Source organism: Sinocyclocheilus grahami, unplaced genomic scaffold (assembly GCF_001515645.1).
Source record: "Sinocyclocheilus grahami isolate Dianchi unplaced genomic scaffold, SAMN03320097.WGS_v1.1 scaffold21.1, whole genome shotgun sequence".
Classification (NCBI taxonomy): domain Eukaryota; kingdom Metazoa; phylum Chordata; class Actinopteri; order Cypriniformes; family Cyprinidae; genus Sinocyclocheilus; species Sinocyclocheilus grahami.
This window is the reverse complement of record NW_015505200.1, coordinates 3,748,934-3,769,785: the sequence shown is the minus strand read 5'-3', so window position 1 is coordinate 3,769,785 and position 20,852 is coordinate 3,748,934. Positions and strand designations below refer to the sequence as shown.

The 20,852-nt window shown below is 37.7% G+C and overlaps 1 protein-coding gene across 1 annotated transcript in view; it reads right to left on the bottom strand.

Moving 5' to 3' along the window:
* Nucleotides 1–20,852, bottom strand: part of LOC107558359 (tenascin-R-like) — a gene marked incomplete at its 3' end in the record, with an annotated part of 53,593 nt that overhangs the window by 2,639 nt on the left and 30,102 nt on the right. The window contains exons 15-18 of the mRNA XM_016242022.1: nucleotides 16,532–16,662; nucleotides 14,837–14,969; nucleotides 14,359–14,510; nucleotides 9,670–9,766 (exon numbers count right to left, since the gene is read on the bottom strand). Coding sequence (XP_016097508.1) covers nucleotides 9,670–9,766; nucleotides 14,359–14,510; nucleotides 14,837–14,969; nucleotides 16,532–16,662 — 513 coding nt within the window. The remainder of the gene's footprint in view (nucleotides 1–9,669; nucleotides 9,767–14,358; nucleotides 14,511–14,836; nucleotides 14,970–16,531; nucleotides 16,663–20,852) is intronic.

Here is a 20,852-nt window from a genome sequence, read left to right as displayed (position 1 = left end):
CAGAGAACTTCACTGGGTTCTATTTGCTTTTTGTCACATCACACCACTCTTATTTGTGAATCTTAAGTATATTCATAATCTGCTTTACGTTTACCTGGCACTGGCAGTATTTTCACAAACTTGTAACTTAGCTTAGAGCAGAACCTCATTCATTTATATTTCTACATGACTCCCTGCAATACAACTCATTCTTCAATTGTGCAGTCTAGTGGTCTGTTATTGATACAACCACAACTGCTACAACTGATAAAGTAGCGATCGAGTCATATTGAGGGAATTAAAATGTCAAATTATTATTTTGCATTCAATTATTTACTTATCAGGCAAGTGTCCGCATGGTAAGGGTGAAAATTGTGTAGTGTAGTCTTTATCACCCTGCAGAGGTTTCTTTTTCAAAATAATCTGCTGACTGCAGCCTACATTATCCCTCAGCCTTGCCGCACCCCCTAGTTTGGGAACCACTGCCACTGAAAGGTAAAGGTAAGCCTCTGTGCTTTGAAAAACTTTGTTTAATCTTCACTACAGTCCAATAAACAATAAGTTAATACTGACTAACTTACATTTTAGATGTTATATTGCCAGTCACTTTAATAGTTCCAAACGAATTCAAAGTAGGCTGTTAGGGGTCTGCGAGCAGCACAGTTGTTCACGAATGAATCAGTGTGAATGAGTGTGAATGAGTGTTTTAGATGAATTGCTTGAGTGAATGATTTAATGACTCACTCGTAAACTTGTCGTTACCCACTGGTATATCGATGTAATTTGCAGAAAGTGAAAATCCTGAAATATCCCCAGCAGAAATGCACAGACTAAAACAGTTTGTCTAGAGCCCAAACACAGACAAGCAGAACGATACAGTTGAATGTCCAAGTGCAGAAGGATACAACTTAAGGGGCTGATAACTGTCGTATAAACCCCTGTTAATATTAGGGTTTATGTTAACAAATCTGTTCATCAGGATTTTATTCAGCGACATAACTTGCAATGGTGCTTAAAAAAATCACTTCACATTCAAATTAGATTTTTTTATTTGGAATATTTTATTAATGTGTAGAAAATGTATTAAAAAAGGAACTATACAGCACATTTTAAGTTAAACTAGATCTAATTTGATCGGTTACAATAATAGGCTATCCAAGGTTATCTCACAATGTGGTTAGTGAGTTAGGGACAAATGTCTCAAAGACGTTCTTTTGCACACATTACCTGCTTCATTAGTGTTCATGCTAAACACATTTCCCAAGAGCCATAGAGGTAAAGGACAAGCAGTCAAACATTTTTACTGCTTTACAACATCCTCTTAGGTACAAAATGCAGGGGACTTTGACAATATCATAATGAAATTAAATAAATGTATATGAGAGTGGTAAAATGACCTAGTTGACCTAGTTCCAAGTGTTGTGTGTAACATGTTTTTAAGTGTGCTCCCGTGGTGAATGTTGAACCAAGTGGTTTGGTGGATGGGAGGCATGTCAGAATGAAAGGGACTTGAAGTATCCCCACCATATGCTGAGTCAATGAATAATGGAGGAAAATCTGCTGTCTCTCTCTGTTGAGAAGCTGTCTCAATCAGTCAACACAACACTAAAGTCTCTATTCCTCTTTCAGAAATAACTACAGAAGGGCTGCTTCACTGTGAACCCACAAACAATTAGTTTTCTGACGGAAACAGTTAGAAAACAGAAGAAGGAACACATATTTCCACCCATGTTCTCTACAGAACAGTAACAGGAGAAAACGATGCCTTCTGCTGCAAGCAAAATGTAAGTATTTTTCAGTGTTAAATGCAATTAGCTTGAGCTGATTAAGAATTTACTTGGTTTCTAGTTCCCCTCCCAGCTGTTGCTACACTCTCTAATCTTACCCCTCAAAAAGGAAAGAAAAAATAGAAGCAAAGGAAAAGCGTAGAAACTCTTTGAAGACATCATAGTGCCGTCTCTCAGAAGAGGCTCATTAGGAGATTTGAGACTATGCGAAACAGGTGTTGTGAGAAGCAGAACTCCGGAGAACTGAACAATATTTGTCTACAGCCTTGCCAGAAATGGGTAGAGCATACAGATAAATTAAAGAAGAAAAATCTAAATTATCTTGCTGAGGTAAAACTTACATTGTATGAGGAAGGTTTAGAAAAAACATGACATGGTCGTACTCCTTCACAAACCTTTCAATCACTGTACAAAATACACTGAGGCCATGTTAAACTACAGAATGAAATAATATATTCTTGTCAGGTACAAAAAGGTAAAAGAAGAAAGGCTATGTTCTAAGTTGCACTAGGAGTTGCATTACTTTTGTGACCTGTTGTGTGTACGTCAGGTCTTGAAAGCTCAAGCTTGACTGCTTGTCAGCAGGTGTCTGTCCAACTCCATTTTACAATGACTATGCATGAAAGGAACAGAAGATCTATGAAAAGAACCCTTCAGATGGTCTTCGCTGTGCATGTACTACTGCAGTGCAAAACACATACTGCAATTCTCCTGCACTCATCTATGAATTGCCATTAATCTAGAGGATTTACCAAGACACAGATGGACACCATTATTCTTTCAAGTCTACAGGAACAACACACTCAAAGCATGGAATGTGAAACATAACTATGTAAAAATTTTCCATATGAGTTTTTCATATGTACATATCAGTGCTCTAAGGACATTTTATATCTTAAAAAACAAACAAACAAAAAAACTATGATGTAAAAGTATTACTTATCAGCCTTGCACAAAATTGTAAAATTTAAAATAAAAATCAAATCAAATATGGGGCAAATTATATGAGTGATAAGCATGTGATCATTCTTTTTTCAATCGGTTTTGACCTCAGATACTGAATAATTCTTTGGTTTCTGAGGTTTCAATAATAATAATAACATTTTGTGTTTTGTATCATCTTTTCCAGAAAACCCAACATTTGCAACTTCAACCTCGACTGCAACGCTTTAACAGTACAATGGCCAACTGTTAATGTTTAAGTTTAAATATGAAATTAAAAATGCAGTTACAATAAAGCAAATAGTGTTTGCTTCAGGGTGCAGTAAATGCAAAATACAACACTGTAATGGGTCACATGAACATAAATCAAAACTGACCAAAAATCATTCAGTTACTTTTTTAAAGGTATTTCTCATCATTTATAAAAATAGAAGCATCTCATTTTAACGGGCATTCATTTTCTTCTAAAATCTTTTATCTCAAAGGGAGAAATGATCTTTTCTTCACTTAATAATGAGGTTCTTTTGAAACACGTCGATTTTCACAAAGCTCATCGGTCTGAAAAGCGAGGTGTGCTCTGATTGGCCAGCTATCCAGTGCGTTGTGATTGGCCGTATACCTAAAACGTGTGACGGAAATGTTACGTCCCTTACCATATTGTGATGCCCTGTCCGGCCGGAGCAATGAGACAAAAACATTAAAACCCATTATAAACGAGGCATTTGTTGCATCCAGTGAGGACATAATTACGGATTATAATGACTTATACTGTCTTTTTACGCGTTGCATTGCATCGCGCCGCGTAAACATAAAACCATGTCTGCATTTGTGATCGGAGAAATGACAAACAACCAGTGCTACTTTTCCACGGTAAAAGCCGATCTGGCGATCCACAGTGCGAAGTTGATGTATTTCCTCAGCGACCAGCACGGATCAGCTCCAGGCATGACGAAGTGGATATCGTCCTCTTTTGGAAGACCAAACAAAGTAGTTTCGCTTTCACAACGAAACACACAGTGCCTTCACGACATGGCGGCGGCAACGGCAACAACAATACTACAGCGAGAATAAAAGTTACGCCTTCTTTCTTTGCGTGAACATTTGGGCGGCGTTATGCAAATCTTCCCACATCGTGACGTAGACATGTGGGGGCGTGTTAGAATGAGCCGTTTTAGGTAGGCGTGGTTGACTCTTAACTTTTATAAAGAATATCTCTTTGGATTTGAGACTTTAGTCTTTGCAACTTTACAGATCTTCTTTATGCACCAAGAGCTTGTAACACTCCAAAGAGAAAGGAAAAATTGAAATCGCATCATATGACCCCTTTAATGTAAGTTTAAATATGAGATGAAAATACAAACAACAATAAAACAAATATTGTTGGCTTCAGGGTGTAGTAAATGCAAAATATAACACTGTAATGGGTCACATGAACATGAATCAAAACTGACCAAAAATCATTCAGTTACTTTTTAAAATGTATTTCTCATCATTTATAAAAATATAAGCATCTCATTTTAACGGGCATTCATTTTCTTCTAAAATCTTTTATCTCAAAGGGAGAAATTATCTCTTTTCTTCACTTAATAATGAGGTTCTTTCCACAGGCCTCACACTGCACACATGCTAAAAATACCAAAGCTTTCCTAGTCTTCAATCTCCCAGAACTGAACAAATAGCATTACGCATAAGAAAGTCACTGAACCTCAAGGTTTACAATTTACATCAGACATTCGTCCAAGGGATTTTGTCATTCAAAGATTTACATAAGTTTCATCACTCCTTCTGTCCTCCTCGCCCTATTTAAAAATAGAAACAGCTAGTAGGACGGTAGATTAATGGGTGGACCTCCTCCGCTTGCCACTGATGCTGCGGTAATTGAAAGGTCTCATCTTCATCTCCACAAAAGGGATGGAAAACTCATGGCCTTTCCAGTGATACCAGTTTATACCCTGCAGAAGTCAAACACAAAATGTCAATACACAAACAGTCATTTTAACTATGATCTCATTAGCATTCATACTTGATTATTAATCAAATATTCAGGTATTCATACATGAAGAGTGGTTCTAGCACAGATACATTGTCATATGCATAGATAGACACCAATATGAAATTGTATTAGCATCTTAAATGAACTTTTATGTTCATACAAGAAGCATACAAATGTTTAAGCATCCAATGTGAGTCAAAGAATATTGAATGTGAGGGACAGACAGATATTAAAATCCTAGCCAATACTGATAAGCCAACAATTCATTCCATTTAATTGCGATAACTCATAAAAATACAACACTAATCACTTGTTTTAAACGCTTATTAAATGAACAGTGTTTCTAAAGATTAGTTTTAAGTGAGAGTAAGATGAAAGCAAGCATGAACAAACATGAACATTTAAATATTGACCAATACCTGTAAAACATGTCATCTCTAACATCAAGTAACTGACATTCAGTATTGTGCAACCTTAATGAATCCATAGGTTAATTTTATGGAATTTTTTATAAATTAAATTAAAGTCTTGTGATGGAATGGTACAACGAAACCATTTTGTCAATTTCAGTTTTGCCAGAAAAGTCTTAAAGATCTATACAATTTGTATATAAGCTATACATAAGTAAAATGTTTTTAGATGCTGCCAGTATGTTGATAATGTACATTGCAGTATCTATCGAAATACACAAAAACACTTGTGTACAATTTATGTACAACATTTCTGAGCAATTAAATTTTATTGCCACTGAAATGCTTCACAAAGAACACCTCTCAAAAGAATATTTTTCTTCTATGAATCTTTATTATTTTTCAGAGTGTTAACCTCAGCTTTTATGAAAAAAAAATACCACAGATACCGATGGGAAATATGACCTTATCGGTTATAATAAGCTACACCAACCTAATGCGTTTGAGAGAGCTGAAATGAAAGCAGACAGTTGAGACAACAGGACATGACACAATGCAATTGAACAAGGACAGATGTAGACTATTTTCACCATTGGCCTGAGACTCTCACATATCAAGCTTTATGTGTACTCCGTTAACTTCTAAATGCTTTTGCATGTTTCCTGTCTTTTCAACACCTGCCCTTGCAAACAAAACCACAAACAATGAGTCACAAAGCAGAAGGCCCTGTAGATGTAAGCTCAAATCGCTGAATTAAGATTGTAATCAAGGTAATAAGTTCCTATGAGACTTTTCATGTGTAGGCAGTTTGTGCCTTCTTGCAATTCCATATACTGTATAGGTGGTGGAAACAACCAGTGTATTAAGGTGTTAAGGTCACATTAGCAAAATTTCGGGGGCAAAAAAAGGTCAGTTATCTATCATCAATAGTGTAGCGATCTTTGAAGCACAGCCCACAAGAAAGATTTTTTGCAGTACAATGGGGAGTAAAATTAACCATTTTAAACTATTTTATCACACTGGTTACTGAAGAACAGGCTGTATGCTTCTTACTAGTTTCCAAGCAGAAACTGAAAATATACATAAAATTAGTTATGTGTCCTCCGAGGAAAAACACTCTAATTTTCAAATGCATTGCAAAGAAAATAGCTTTTTTTTTTTTTTTTTTTAAATCAGTTCAGGAAGGCTGCATTGAAATCTCCTGGAACAGAATAGTGGAGTCTTACTTTTCAGAATGACTTTGTGCCTTTTTCCATAACACCATATCTCTATAGTACTGTCCTATTTGCATGGTTGAACTCCAGCCCCATCACCTAAACACAGGAGTAACCGAGTGTCATGACCAAATGAGGAGCTATAAGGAAAGCCCAAGGACCATGCAGAAGTGAGAAGCACCATGGGAACACAGACGTGCTCTCTACTTTGGATGCTTGAATGGAGCAGGGCAGCAACTTTTGTGTCTGCCAGGTTGTGTGATTGATGAACAGACAGTGTTTGCGGGGGATGTAGGTCTGTAGTTTGTAGCTAAAAAAGAAAGGTGCATGATCCTTCAGAAATCATTCTAAAATGCTGATTTGGTGTTCAAGAAACATTTCTTATTATTGTCAGTGTTGAAAATGGATGTGCTGCTTAATATTTGTGTGTAAACTTTTTTTTTTCTTTGATTAACAGAAAGTTCAAAGGAAATTAATTAAAAATCTTTTGTAACATTATAAATGCCTTTACTGTCACTTTTGATCAATTACATTCATCCCTGCTGAATAAAAGTATTAATTTCTTTCAATAAATAAATAAATAAAAAATAAATAAAATACAATAAAACAAAAAATAATGACCCCAAACTTTTGAATAGTCGGGTATATCAAAATATACATATTTTAGCAGGAAATTCAACCCACAAATAACAGAAAAATAAAACAGCTAGTTGTAATTTTATATGGAACTTGATGGGCACAAACAAAATTAAGATTTTTTCAAAAATGAATGATAAGTCTGGCACCATTACAAAAACAGCTTCACATTACATAACAGCTAGGTTGAAAAGCCAAAGACACAATAAGTTGTGATACCATAAATGGCCATAAATAACCTACAGTTAGATACACTGTGGTAAAACTAAATATATAATATAAGCACTCTTCTGTGTCGCAGTTTATGCAGAATAGATTATTTTCAGCTCTGGTTTTTAAAAATCACACTGTGATATTACAGAGCTACAGCATAATTTGTACTGGCCACACAGCTCTTGCCTACGGTAAGAAGGCATACTAGTGATTATTTACCACAACTTCTACTCCAACATAACAGTCATAAAGTGATTTCACTATTGTAGTTGCATATGTATATGGTACTTGAAGAAGACACTCTTCAAAAGAACCAATGCAGAACTTCTGCAGACAGTATTTACTTTCTGTTCATGAGCTGAAATGTTTCAAATGAGCTCCTTCCACACTAAATATAGTTCTGTCAGGACCACTATCGTCAAAATGATTGACACTTGACACTCAATTCACAAATGAGTAGCGAGAGCAGCAATAACCCCTTGGGCAAACAGGACAGAACAGAATGCAGATATCATTAATGTTCTTACTGACATTTTAGTGTCTGATTCAACAAGGAATATTAGAAAGCCAAGTCCTGACTGTGAAGAAAGGAGGAGTTGGGGATGGAGGAGGGTAATTTGCACCTGAGCAAGCGATAAAGCTGTTGAATAATACTGAATAGACCTTATACAGGAATGCTGTGATAGCTGTCGTATTCCTATAGGTAGACGTGGATCAGCTGATGCAAGCTTGACTCACGTAACCTGCCAGAACTAATGCTATGCTTCATTTCTCTCAGGACTGCTATCGTCAAAATGATTGACACTTTGCATACAGTTTGGATTTGGTGGTATGGTTCAGTTCTGGGTAAAAACTCCCCGATCATCCATGTAGCTTGTCATAAATGAGCAGCAAGAGCTGCAATAACCCCCCAACCACAAACTGATGGCAAATCTGAAAGAAGAAGCATGTCCTTCTGAAACCGCAGAGGCTGGGGCAGCATGCCACTTACAGGAGGAGAGTAGCAGCAAAAGGGGGTGCTCTTCTTTATTAAGTGGCTGAGAAGAGCAGCATGCCCCTTTAATGCAGTACCTGAAAAGATTAAGCAACAAGCACATGGTCAATACCAGAAGTTTAAGCAACAAGCATGCTGCCCTTACCCAGATGGTGTTTTATCATTTGAATAACATCCTTTAGTAGTGAAATGTACATACTGTGTGTTAAAGGTGCACTAAGCGATTTTTGAAAAACGCTCTTGACCACTGTGTCGGACCGATTCCCAAAACAAACTCGCAGCCAATCAGCAGTAAGGGGCGTGTCTAGTAATAATAGGGAGAAGAGCACGCTTAGTGAGTGGTGCACAGGACGGATATTAGCAGATTGACTATAGATAGAGAGAGATGGCTGATAAAAAAAAGAGGAACATTTCGGAGGAACAAAACATTAAAAATAGGGTTACGATCAGGCAAGAGGTAGTACCGCGTAAATATTGGAGCAGCTTCCAACAGTCTAAAGAACTCAAGGAGCGTAAGGGAATCGGACGCCGAGATTGCTTTGTTACTTTGTTTCTTCGAGGTTAATAATACAGAATAGACCTTATAGGAATGCCGTGATAGGCATCGTATTCTAATACGTAGACGTGAATCAGCTGAGAGTCAGCTGATGCAAGCTTATTGACTCACGTGACCTGCCAGAACTAACACTACGCTTGATTTACATATATTATCCATACATAAATGTCTGCAGAGGCATAATTTGTAGTGTTTACTTTTTATCTGTAATTGAGGCAATGCTTTGAAATCCGAGCACAAATGCTATTTTTTCCCCTGATTTTTAATGCATATATTTATAGCTTTCTAATAAGATTAATGCATCAGGGATAAAAAGGGAAAGGGACTCTATTGTTTTCCATCAAACTGGATTTTGATGAAAATAATTACCAGACCATTTAAATAGAATCTGAAAGCTCAGAGTCACCATGACAGACTGAGGGGTCCGGGAAGCACAGAGACCATACAAACACAAGATACCGTATGCGGGAGGGCACATGGAAATATTCAAAGGATGGTGATTTGATGCAGCCTCACACAGTGCTAGAAGACTTTGTGTTATTTTCATCTTTATTCAGAGCAGCACCACACTGTCTCTCATTTGAAAGTGTGATCCGTATAATTCAAGTAAATAGGCGAGTAATACAGTGTCCCTGAAGCAAGTAAGGGTTGAGTACTAGTATAAAGTTATAAATGGCTTCCCAAAATGCCTATCTAATATTTAAATAAAGAAACCTTCTCATTGCTAGTCAAGATCACTCATCACTGAGTAACATTTCCAGGACTGAAGCTTCAATAAAACTCAGACATTTGCGAGAATGTGCTGACCAAATTTAGATCAGCCTGAAGAGATTAATGGGGCCTTAAACGAGTATATTTTTTAATGGGTCATCACGTAGCAGCTTTTTTCCCCAGACAGCTCTAACTGCTCTGTCTATAATTCAAGTGTATTTCACGTCTTCTCACCGAGCCAGAATTCATCCTCCAGGTTGCCAAAGCCGATCTTGTAGTCACTCCACTTCCTGGAGAAATCAGTCAAACCGTTCTGACGTCGCTGGAACATCTGAAACACAATTAGCAGAGGTACAGCTGCCACACAACACTCTACGCCAATTAAATATAATGCATTTAGGGCAATATGGAGCACATGGCAATTTATCCCAACAGTGTCATTTTACTTTGGGATGATGACATCTGCAAAAGAGGCAGCTGTGTTGACGGTCATGACCAGTAAAGTTTGTTGAAAAGACCAGAATGGGCAATCACCAGAATGCGTTGTGTTTCAAATACTGGTCTCTGGTGTGGGATGCAGGCAGGGTCCAAAATTTACACTTTTTAGGTGCCAAAGGCAATTATAGATTTTTGCCTATTGGCTGCTAACTTTATTAGGAAAGACAGTATTACATGTTTTAAGTTGAATAATAAAATCAATAGTCTGACTTTTGCTGATGTAAGTAGCGTTCAGTGTAGAAAAGAATCACACCCTTTAAAATAGTCAATTTTTTTTGATTTGCAGCCTGAAATGAAGACGGACACAGTTTTTGTTTTATCCAGCTGTATTTATTCAGTGCAACTTATAAAATCCAAGTGAAAGATACAACACCAACATGTCATAAAAAAACAAACAGAATCACTGAGTTGGAAAAAGGATCACCCCTCTCCTAAAAGGACTTGTAAACGCAATCAGGTGTAGCTAATCACCTTCTCAATGGCACACAAAGCCATTTGACTTTCAACTGTGATTAGATGTGGTCATTTTGATTAGCTCAACATGAAAAGAGCTTTCCTGGAGCATTTCAGTCCTTGGTAGTGCAACTGAAGCAAACAATCAACTATGGGTGGCAAGACACAGTCAAAAGATCTCTGGGATAAAGTCAGGAGATGGATACAAAAACATTTCAAAGGCTTTATCAATGCCTAGAAGCACAGTAAAGTCTATTATTAAGAAGTGACGGGTATTTGGTACAACACAGACCCTCCCTGGATCAGGACGTTGCTCCGAGGAGGGAGGAGGAAACTGGTTAGAGAGGCGACCAAGAGGCCTACAGCAACTCTGAAGCAGTTGTGGGAATTTATGACAAAGAGTGGTCATTATGTGCATGTGACAACAATATCACAAATTCTCCACAAATGTGGCTTGTATGGAAGGGGTGCAAAAAAAAAGCCACTCCTCAAGAAAGGCCACATGCAGTCACGACTGAGCTTTGCCAAAACACACCTTGAAGATTCTGAGGCAGATTAGACTAAAATTTTATTATTTGGCCTCAACACCAAACGATGTCTGGCAATAATCCAATACAACTCACCATCCAAATAACAGCACTCCTACAGTAAAGCATGGAGGTGGTAATATCTTGTTATGGGGTGTTTCTCTGCAGCAGGGACTGGAGCACTAGTCAGGATAGAAGGAAAAATGGATGGGGCAAAATACTGTCAAATTCTTGGAAAATCTGCTGCCCTCTGCCAGAAAGTTGTCAATGGGAAGAAGGTTTACCTTCTAACATGTCAATGACCCAAAGCACACTGCAAAACTGACCATACAGTGGCTGAAAGAGAAAAAGGTGGATGTCCTTGCATGGCCTAGTCAGAGTCCAGACTTAAACCCCATTGAAAATCTGTGGAATGACTTGAAGACTGCAGTCCACAAACACTCACCATCAAATTGAACTGAACTTGAGCAGTTCTGCAATGAAAAGTTGGCAAATATTGCAAAGTCTAGATGTGCAAACTTAGTAGAGACAGAGACAAATCCCAACAGACTAAAGGCTGTAATTAAAGCAAAAGGTACAAAATACTGACACAAGGGGGTGATCCTTTTTACAACTCAGTGATTCTGTTTTATTATTTTTTATTAAAAAAAATTTCTGTTGGTGTTATATCTTTCACTTGGATGTTATAAGTTGCATTGGGTAAATACAGTTGGATAAAACAAAAACTGTGTCCGTCTTCATCTCAGGCTGCAAAGCAACAAAATGTGATTAATTTAAAGGGGATTGATTCTTTTCTATACCCACTGAAAGAAACTCAATAAATGTTTCTTCAGTGGAAACATTTATCATAAGTTTTTTTCTTCTCCAGATCTCCATGTGCTTTCAGTGATTGGTAGAGATTGGCATATCTTTTTTGTGACAATAAAAATATTATATTGTATATGCTAAAAATGTCTAAATAATAAAATAAATGCATAGATAATAAATAAATAAATGAATGAATTTAACCAAATAATTATAATAAAAAAAAATAAAAATAGCTAAATAATAATTATAATTAATAACAACCATAGTTACAAAAATATATTTTTTTATATAACTAATAATTGATTTTATTAATACAATTATTTTTGGCCGGTACGACGTACATTTTCTCAATTCACCTGCCTGACAGACCTAGCAAAAAGTTGATTTTGGATGGATGTAGTTGCCCTGGTGTTGACACCAAGTCCTCACCTACCTTAAGATTTGGTGGTTAACCTGAATCACCAGAAAAAGCATGCTGATCATCTAGCTTGTGAACAGCATTGGTTATGCCAGCACTGAAAATGAACACTGGTCCAAGCTTGTCTTTTCAACAAGGGCCAGTCCTATAATGTGGCATTGTGGGATTTTGTGTAAATCATGTATTGTGCCAGACATACAGTACAATACAGACAGACTCAGATGTGATAGTCAGATCTCTCACTCACTATCCAGCCGCCTCCATCGGTGGTCATGTCGCAGTAAACCTGCACACCTTGGCTGAGGTCTCTGTTGATGTAGATGGTGTAAATTCCGCTCAGCGTTTCTCCATTCAGGAGGTGTTGCGCACAGTTCTGTGGCGTGGGAAACAATCGGTTTCCTGAGGAGAAAAAGGGTTGAGAAACATCCAAAACAACAGAGCAAAAGAAAGCAAGGGGCCACTGGGAGGTTAATGAGCTGTGATTTGCATCGCTGCCATGACAATGGAGTGCAAATTTGTTGATGATATGAAACACTATCTTTGGAAGTAGGGTCCTTGAAAAGTCACAGAAACACAAGGCAATAAATGAGGGATGCACACAGATGCCTTGAAGGTGTCGCTACTGATTTGTACTTGATGATGTTGATGGGCTGATAGTGTGAATTTGCACCTAATGAGGTGAGTGAACCCGATCTGAAGTCTGCAGGAGATGTGGAAGATTTGCACCTGTTGTGAAAGAGCTTTGCCAAAACACACCTTGAAGATTCTGAGGCAGATTAGACTAAAATTTTATTATTTGGCCTCAACACCAAACGATGTCTGGCAATAATCCAATACAACTCACCATCCAAATAACAGCACTCCTACAGTAAAGCATGGAGGTGGTAATATCTTGTTATGGGGTGTTTCTCTGCAGCAGGGACTGGAGCACTAGTCAGGATAGAAGGAAAAATGGATGGGGCAAAATACTGTCAAATTCTTGGAAAATCTGCTGCCCTCTGCCAGAAAGTTGTCAATGGGAAGAAGGTTTACCTTCTAACATGTCAATGACCCAAAGCACACTGCAAAACTGACCATACAGTGGCTGAAAGAGAAAAAGGTGGATGTCCTTGCATGGCCTAGTCAGAGTCCAGACTTAAACCCCATTGAAAATCTGTGGAATGACTTGAAGACTGCAGTCCACAAACACTCACCATCAAATTGAACTGAACTTGAGCAGTTCTGCAATGAAAAGTTGGCAAATATTGCAAAGTCTAGATGTGCAAACTTAGTAGAGACAGAGACAAATCCCAACAGACTAAAGGCTGCAATTAAAGCAAAAGGTACAAAATACTGACACAAGGGGGTGATCCTTTTTACAACTCAGTGATTCTGTTTTATTTAAAAAAAAAATTTCTGACATGTTGGTGTTATATCTTTCACTTGGATGTTATAAGTTGCATTGGGTAAATACAGTTGGATAAAACAAAAACTGTGTCCGTCTTCATCTCAGGCTGCAAAACAACAAAATGTGATTAATTTAAAGGGGATTGATTCTTTTCTATACCCACTGAAAGAAACTCAATAAATGTTTCTTCAGTGGAAACATTTATCATAAGTTTTTTTCTTCTCCAGATCTCCATGTGCTTTCAGTGATTGGTAGAGATTGGCATATCTTTTTTGTGACAATAAAAATATTATATTGTATATGCTAAAAATGTCTAAATAATAAAATAAATGCATAGATAATAAATAAATAAATGAATGAATTTAACCAAATAATTATAATAAAAAAAAAAAAAAAATAGCTAAATAATAATTATAATTAATAACAACCATAGTTACAAAAATATTTTTTTTTTATGTAACTAATAATTGATTTTATTAATACAATTATTTTTGGCCGGTACGACGTACATTTTCTCAATTCACCTGCCTGACAGACCTAGCAAAAAGTTGATTTTGGATGGATGTAGTTGCCCTGGTGTTGACACCAAGTCCTCACCTACCTTAAGATTTGGTGGTTAACCTGAATCACCAGAAAAAGCATGCTGATCATCTAGCTTGTGAACAGCATTGGTTATGCCAGCACTGAAAATGAACACTGGTCCAAGCTTGTCTTTTCAACAAGGGCCAGTCCTATAATGTGGCATTGTGGGATTTTGTGTAAATCATGTATTGTGCCAGACATACAGTACAATACAGACAGACTCAGATGTGATAGTCAGATCTCTCACTCACTATCCAGCCGCCTCCATCGGTGGTCATGTCGCAGTAAACCTGCACACCTTGGCTGAGGTCTCTGTTGATGTAGATGGTGTAAATTCCGCTCAGCGTTTCTCCATTCAGGAGGTGTTGCGCACAGTTCTGTGGCGTGGGAAATAATCGATTTCCTGAAGAGGAAAAGGGTTGAGAAATATCCAAAACAACAGAGCAAAAGAAAGCGAGGGGCACTGGGAGGTTAATGAGTGGTGATTTTCATCGCTTCCATGACAATGGAGTGTGAATTTGTTGATGTTATAAAACGCTATCTTTGGAAGTTGGGTGCTTGTAAAATCACAGAAACACAAGGCAATAAAAGAGGGATGCACACAGATGCCTTGAAGGTGTCGCTCCTGATTTGTACTTGATAACGCTGACGGGGCGATAGTGTGAATTTGTACCTAATGAGGTGAGTGAACCCGATCTGAAGTCTACAGGAGATGTGGAAGATTTGCACCTGTTGTGAACGATGTAGAAACAATGGCGCTGGTCTCTATTCCTCTAGCAGCTTGCAGTCTCACAGTATATTCGGTGGTCTCCGCCAGCCCCTCGAGACGGATCCACGTGTCTTCAGCATCTAAGATCAGCTCCTAAAACACAATCAAACACAGTCTACTGATCAGCAGGCACGGAGAGGCATTAGTACATTACCTCTGTTCAAACACTGTAGACCAAAGAGCGGTTTTGTGGAAAACATACCAAGAGATAGTACAAAGAACAGCCGCTCTTTGCATTGTGGGTAGGAAAGATATTCCTCAAAAACAAACAGAAAACAGATCACAATCCCTTTAGGAATTGTCTGACAAATTGTTGTGATCCCAAGCTGCTTCTGTTGGGTGCTTTTCATTCAATGCTGCCTTTCCTTCCTCTGTTTTTCTACACTATGATTGGCAGCTCTAAAGTGCATGATGGGGGAGGAAGAGTCTTATCAGGCCCTGGTGCTACTGGGGAGAGAAGCCATTTCTATTTTGGTTTTCGGCTCATGACATTTCACTTCCCCTCTTTTTATCGAACTAATCTGCCATACATTTTTGTGCCTTTTCAGACTTTTTATTCTGAGGATTCACCAGGGACCTGAATGGACGATGGCACATGTGACCTTGAGGTGTATGAAATATGAAACGTTTGATTCAATAGTCATCCTTTTCCAGGAAAAGTCACATTTTAAGCAATGTGTAATGTGAATTATATAGCACAGTAGTGTTTTAATGAAGTCGCATCAAGGTTGCTCTGCATGCAGAGGATATTGAGCAGGTAATTTTAATAAAAAGGAAGCTGCTATCTGTAGCAGTGTGGAACCCATTTTTATGTTCTCATCTTGATTCTTTCACAACCCTGAATCTGAAATACAGGTTGAGGCAACACATGGTGGATGCAGAAACTGTATTATTTCTATTATTACGCATTCTAAGTCTTTGAAAAATTCCCAAATTGCCTGTTATTATCAAAACTCTCAACATTAGATGCCAACCTGGCTGGAAAGAGAATGGAAAGAGAAAGCTTTTACGTCTAAAATGCATCAGCTGGGTTTATATCATCTGTGCACCACTGACACCCACTGGACAGATACAAACACTAACAGTGGGCTACTAGGTCAGAGCGGTCTGTGTTGCATTGATTGTGTGTCTCTGTGTATAACAACATAAATCTTAAAATTATAATCCATACCCTTTTGTATTTCCAACATTATCATCATTGCATTTTCCCATCAGGCTCATGTCCAAAACAGATTATAGGTCAGTGATCATGCATTACAAGTAATGTAATTATTTGAAATAGATACTGTATCTACTGTATCATTTCAGAGAAATTATTTCAGGGAAGTCTTTAATAGGCATATTGTGTCTGGAATGACTTTGTTAAATGTTTTCATTAATATTAATGAACAACATCAGAGAATTTAATTAAACTGAGCTATTCCGATAGGAAGATTTAACAGTTCCCTTAGATGGTTGATCTCTGTGGGAAGTCGTGTGGTTTATGTTAGATCGTAAAGTTATTATAAGTTCAGGCTGTACATCAAGTACAGTTTAATTCTGAATTGCAATGAGCATAGAAATATGAACAATCAAGTTTAAAAATGTTTACACAGCAAGCATGTATATTTATTTATAACACTTCCAGCTCAAGGTAAAATCCATATTATGCTTGCCTTTCGACTGCCATCCGCTGCTTTGTAGGTCAGCATGTAGTTATCGATGTCTGCGATGGGCGGCTGCCAGGATATGAGGGCGCTTCGATGGTTAATCTCACTAGCTGTCAGGTTCTGGGGCGCATCCATGGCTGTTTAAACAAAGATTAAAGAGACTAATGTCCCATTACCAGGTTTTCAAGCAACATCACACTACATAGGCTTAACTTCTTAAATGACTGTAAAGAAGTCTACTGGATACATAGATTCAAAAAACATGGTTTACAGTAAATGTTTTTTGGTCAGATAATAATATTTACTTGATTACGTTTGTTGATTGAGTGTATATTTTGAATTTTTGTTTTGCTTTATTTGTTGATTTGTTTTGTTTTAGTCACTTGGAATTTATGGCTGAGGCTCAAAACAACCTGGCTCCAGCAATCATGAGCAAAGACGGCAGGTTTCACAGTGGTCTTATACCCAGAAAATGGTACTGAGATAAATGGGAATGCTAACAGATTATAGCTATTAATAAACTACAGGTATTTCAGACCTACTTGGTTTAAACCGACAAAGCATGTTTAAACTGACCATCCCCCACCTGACATTCAGCTGTTTTTTCTTTATCTGATGCTATTGTCTGTGAATAGTGTGTATGTTTGGATCTGAGTCAGCACACCTGCTGGAGGCATGTTAACTGGTCGCTAGTCTGAGGACAAAATAAATCACATGGTTGCGTGTAGTGTATGTTTCAGACACAGTGACAGATCCACTTCAGAGAGAAGACAATTAGTGTGTGTTCACCAGTGTCCTGTCTCTCAATGTGATCTCTTATCAGTCAACATGCCACTCTCCCTTCAGCAGAGCGTCAGCACACAACCTCAACACACACACACACACACACACACACACACACACACACACACTTTCCTTTCATACTACAAATGCTGATGCTTCTTTTCCATGTCTTCAAAAGCCATCATCAGCTGTCTATGTGCAAAAGATGTATTGTTTTTTTTCCACACACACACACACACACACACACACACACTTTCCTTTCATACTACAAATGCTGATGCTTCTTTTCCATGTCTTCAAAAGCCATCATCAGCTGTCTATGTGCAAAAGATGTATTGTTTTTTTTCCTTCAGTGTGTCAAAAAAAATACAGATCTCCTGCTCAGATCCTACCTCTCATTCTCTGGAACTGAAAGTATGAAATGTCTTAGATATGAACTGTTTTGTTGCATAGGCAGGTAAGACAACATTTTAATAAGAAACATACAAAACTATCACACCGTTATGGAGGTGTAGAAAGTCATATCAGAATATATTATTTATATACAGTATATATGAAAAGTCATTCTGGTTTTAAACACAAGCATACATATGCAGTGAGACCCAGTATTATATCACATATATATATATATATATATATATATATATATATATATATATATATATATATATATATAGCTCTGTCCTTGTTTATTTACGTGTAGAAGAATAACATGGTAATCCTAAAGGCAGGTGCACAAAAATAAATCTTATATTAGTAAAAGGTAAGTTAAAAAAAAATTGAGCTGACTATGTATAAAATATGACAAATGTCAGTTTTCCATGTTGTTGAAATTTTGTACAATTTATAAGATCACATTTCTGGCACGTTTCTTGTTAGTAGAGCGATTGTTATAAAAAATGTCATTCTGCATTTCTGTTCACATGCACAATAAAGTAAAAGTAAAAAAATAAAGACATTTATAATTGTCCAAAAATGTTACAAAAGATTTCCATTTCAAATAAATCCACCAACAAATACTGAGAAATGTATTAAGCAGCAAAACTGTTTTCAACATTGATAATAAGAAATGATTCTTGAGCATATTAGAGTGATTTGCAAAGATTGAAATGACACTGAAGAATAGAGTAATAGCTGATGAAAATAAAAATGAATAAATTACATTAAAAAATATATTAAAATAAAAACATTTTAAATGTAAGAATATTTAACAATATTACCGTTTTACTGTATTGATGCGATTTAAATTTTTCCTTTCTCTTTGAAGTGTTACAAGCTCTTGGTACATAAAGAAGATCTGTAAAGTTGCAAAGACTAAAGTCTTAAATCCAAAGAGATATTCTTTATAAAAGTTAAGAGTCAACCATGCCTACCTAAAATGGCTCGTTCTAACACGCCCCCACATGTCTACGTCACGATGTGGGAAGATTTGCATAACGCCGGCCAAATGTTCACGCAAAGAAAGAAGGCGTAACTTTTATTCTCGCTGTAGTATTGTTGTTGCCACCGCCGCACTGTCATGGTGATGTTGTCGTTTTGTTGTGAAAGCAAAACTACTTTGCTTGGCCTTCCAAAAGAGGATGATATCCGCTTTGTCATGCCGTCAAGGAGCTGTTCCTTGCTGGTCACTGAGGAAATACATCAACGTCGCGCTGTGGATCGCCGGATCGGCTTTCACCGTGGACGAAGTGGGACACGGCATCACAGTATGGTAAGGTGCGTAACATTTCTGTCACATGCTTGAGGTATTCGGCCAATCACAACGCACTGGATAGCTGGCCAATCAGAGCAGCATCATATGACCCCTTTAAACTGTCTGAGCAGGCAAACTAACCAAATGCACCTATCGAGAATGAAATACAACCATGGAGAAATGGAGAGATGTTCATGTGCATATCTGAGCAACATATTCATATTCCTGTCCTCACCTTAATGTCTTTAACAATGAAGTTAGAACTGTAATCTAAATCAAAATGACAGACAGCACTAATCCTGAAATCGGCATGAAATTTGTTAGTTGTTGTAATCTTAATTATCCCCTTAAGCTTCCATAAGCCTCATAAATGCCAAAATGATGCATCTCTGACACTTCACCTCCCTCAGGGTGGGAGCTGGCAGATTCTTAAACACCGCAGGATGGTAATTTCAGGGAAGTTTTTTCAGGCATTGCAGGCAATGAAACATTTTTATCAGAGCATGGCAGGATCTAAATCCACTGTTATTAGAGCAGAACTATCTCCGAATGAAATTGTCATTAAGAAGCTGAAAAAAAAAGTTTGAAGGCAAATGAACACAACAAACCTCATCAAGCGATTATGTGTCAAGATTCTGCACGTCATTGAGCTGGCACTGAGGTTGCAAAGCCAATGGCCTGTGACACTTTTATGTGCAAATTAATTTTCCTCTAAACAATCCAAACTAATGAAGTATTCTGGGAGGGCCATTTGATTAAAGTTGAGGTCTAATGCATCTGAAAGCAGTCTGCCTTGAAAGTTTCAATGCAGAATAAAGCATCTTGAAATGAAACCGCAGCTTGTTCTAGTTCAGTCTTCTGTGTGGGAAAGACAGTTCACCTCTCTCTGTGGACAGCCTCACGGTGAGGAAAGATGGGTAGTGATGCTGATCTCTTCTCTGTTCACACATGGGAATTGGAGCATTGCTGACATCAGGATTTTGTTACACAAACTACAAAAATAAAGTCACGGCCTTGTTTCTGCTTCACATCTGAATCTCACCTCTGCTAAACTAGAAGAAGATGATAGGTTAAATATCACCACTCTTGGGACGCTGGTTGTCCAATCAGATTGAAATACTGGAAATGTGTGTAACAAGTTGTAGATAATACTGAAATGAAATCAGCAAATTTGCCACTTAACTAGTGTTTCTCAATCCTGTTCACTTCAGCACATTTTGGGTGTCTGATTCAACTCACCAGCTCATTAGTACAGAGCTCCATGACCTGGAGACATTGTGAGGGTGCATCAGGTTAGTGAAACACCTAAAATGTAGGCCATCAGCAGCAGGTTCGAGAAACACGCAACTAAAGTGAAAAATACTATGATTTGATAGTTATAAAAACATCACTCCTTCCCAGTATTCAAATTCTATTTAAAGGGGTCATATGATGCGATTTCATTCTTTCCTTTCTCTTTGGAGTGTTACAAGCTCTTGGTGCATAAAGAAGATCTGTAAATTTGCAAAGACTAAAGTCTCAAATCCAAAGAGATATTCTTTTTAAAATTTAAGAGTCAGCCACACCTACCTAATACGGCTCGTTCGAACACGCCCCCACATAACTACCTCACTATGTGGGAAGATTTGCATAACGCCGCCCAAATGTTCACGCAAAGAAAGAAGGCGTAACTTTTATTCTCACTGTAGTATTGTTGCCGATGCCGCCATGTCCTGAAGACGCTGTGTTTCGTTGTGAAAGCGAAACTAGTTTGTTTGGTCTTCCAAAAGAGGACGATATCCGCTTCGTCATGCCTAGAGCTGATCCGTGCTGGTCACTGAGGAAATACACCAACTTAGTGCTGTGGATCGC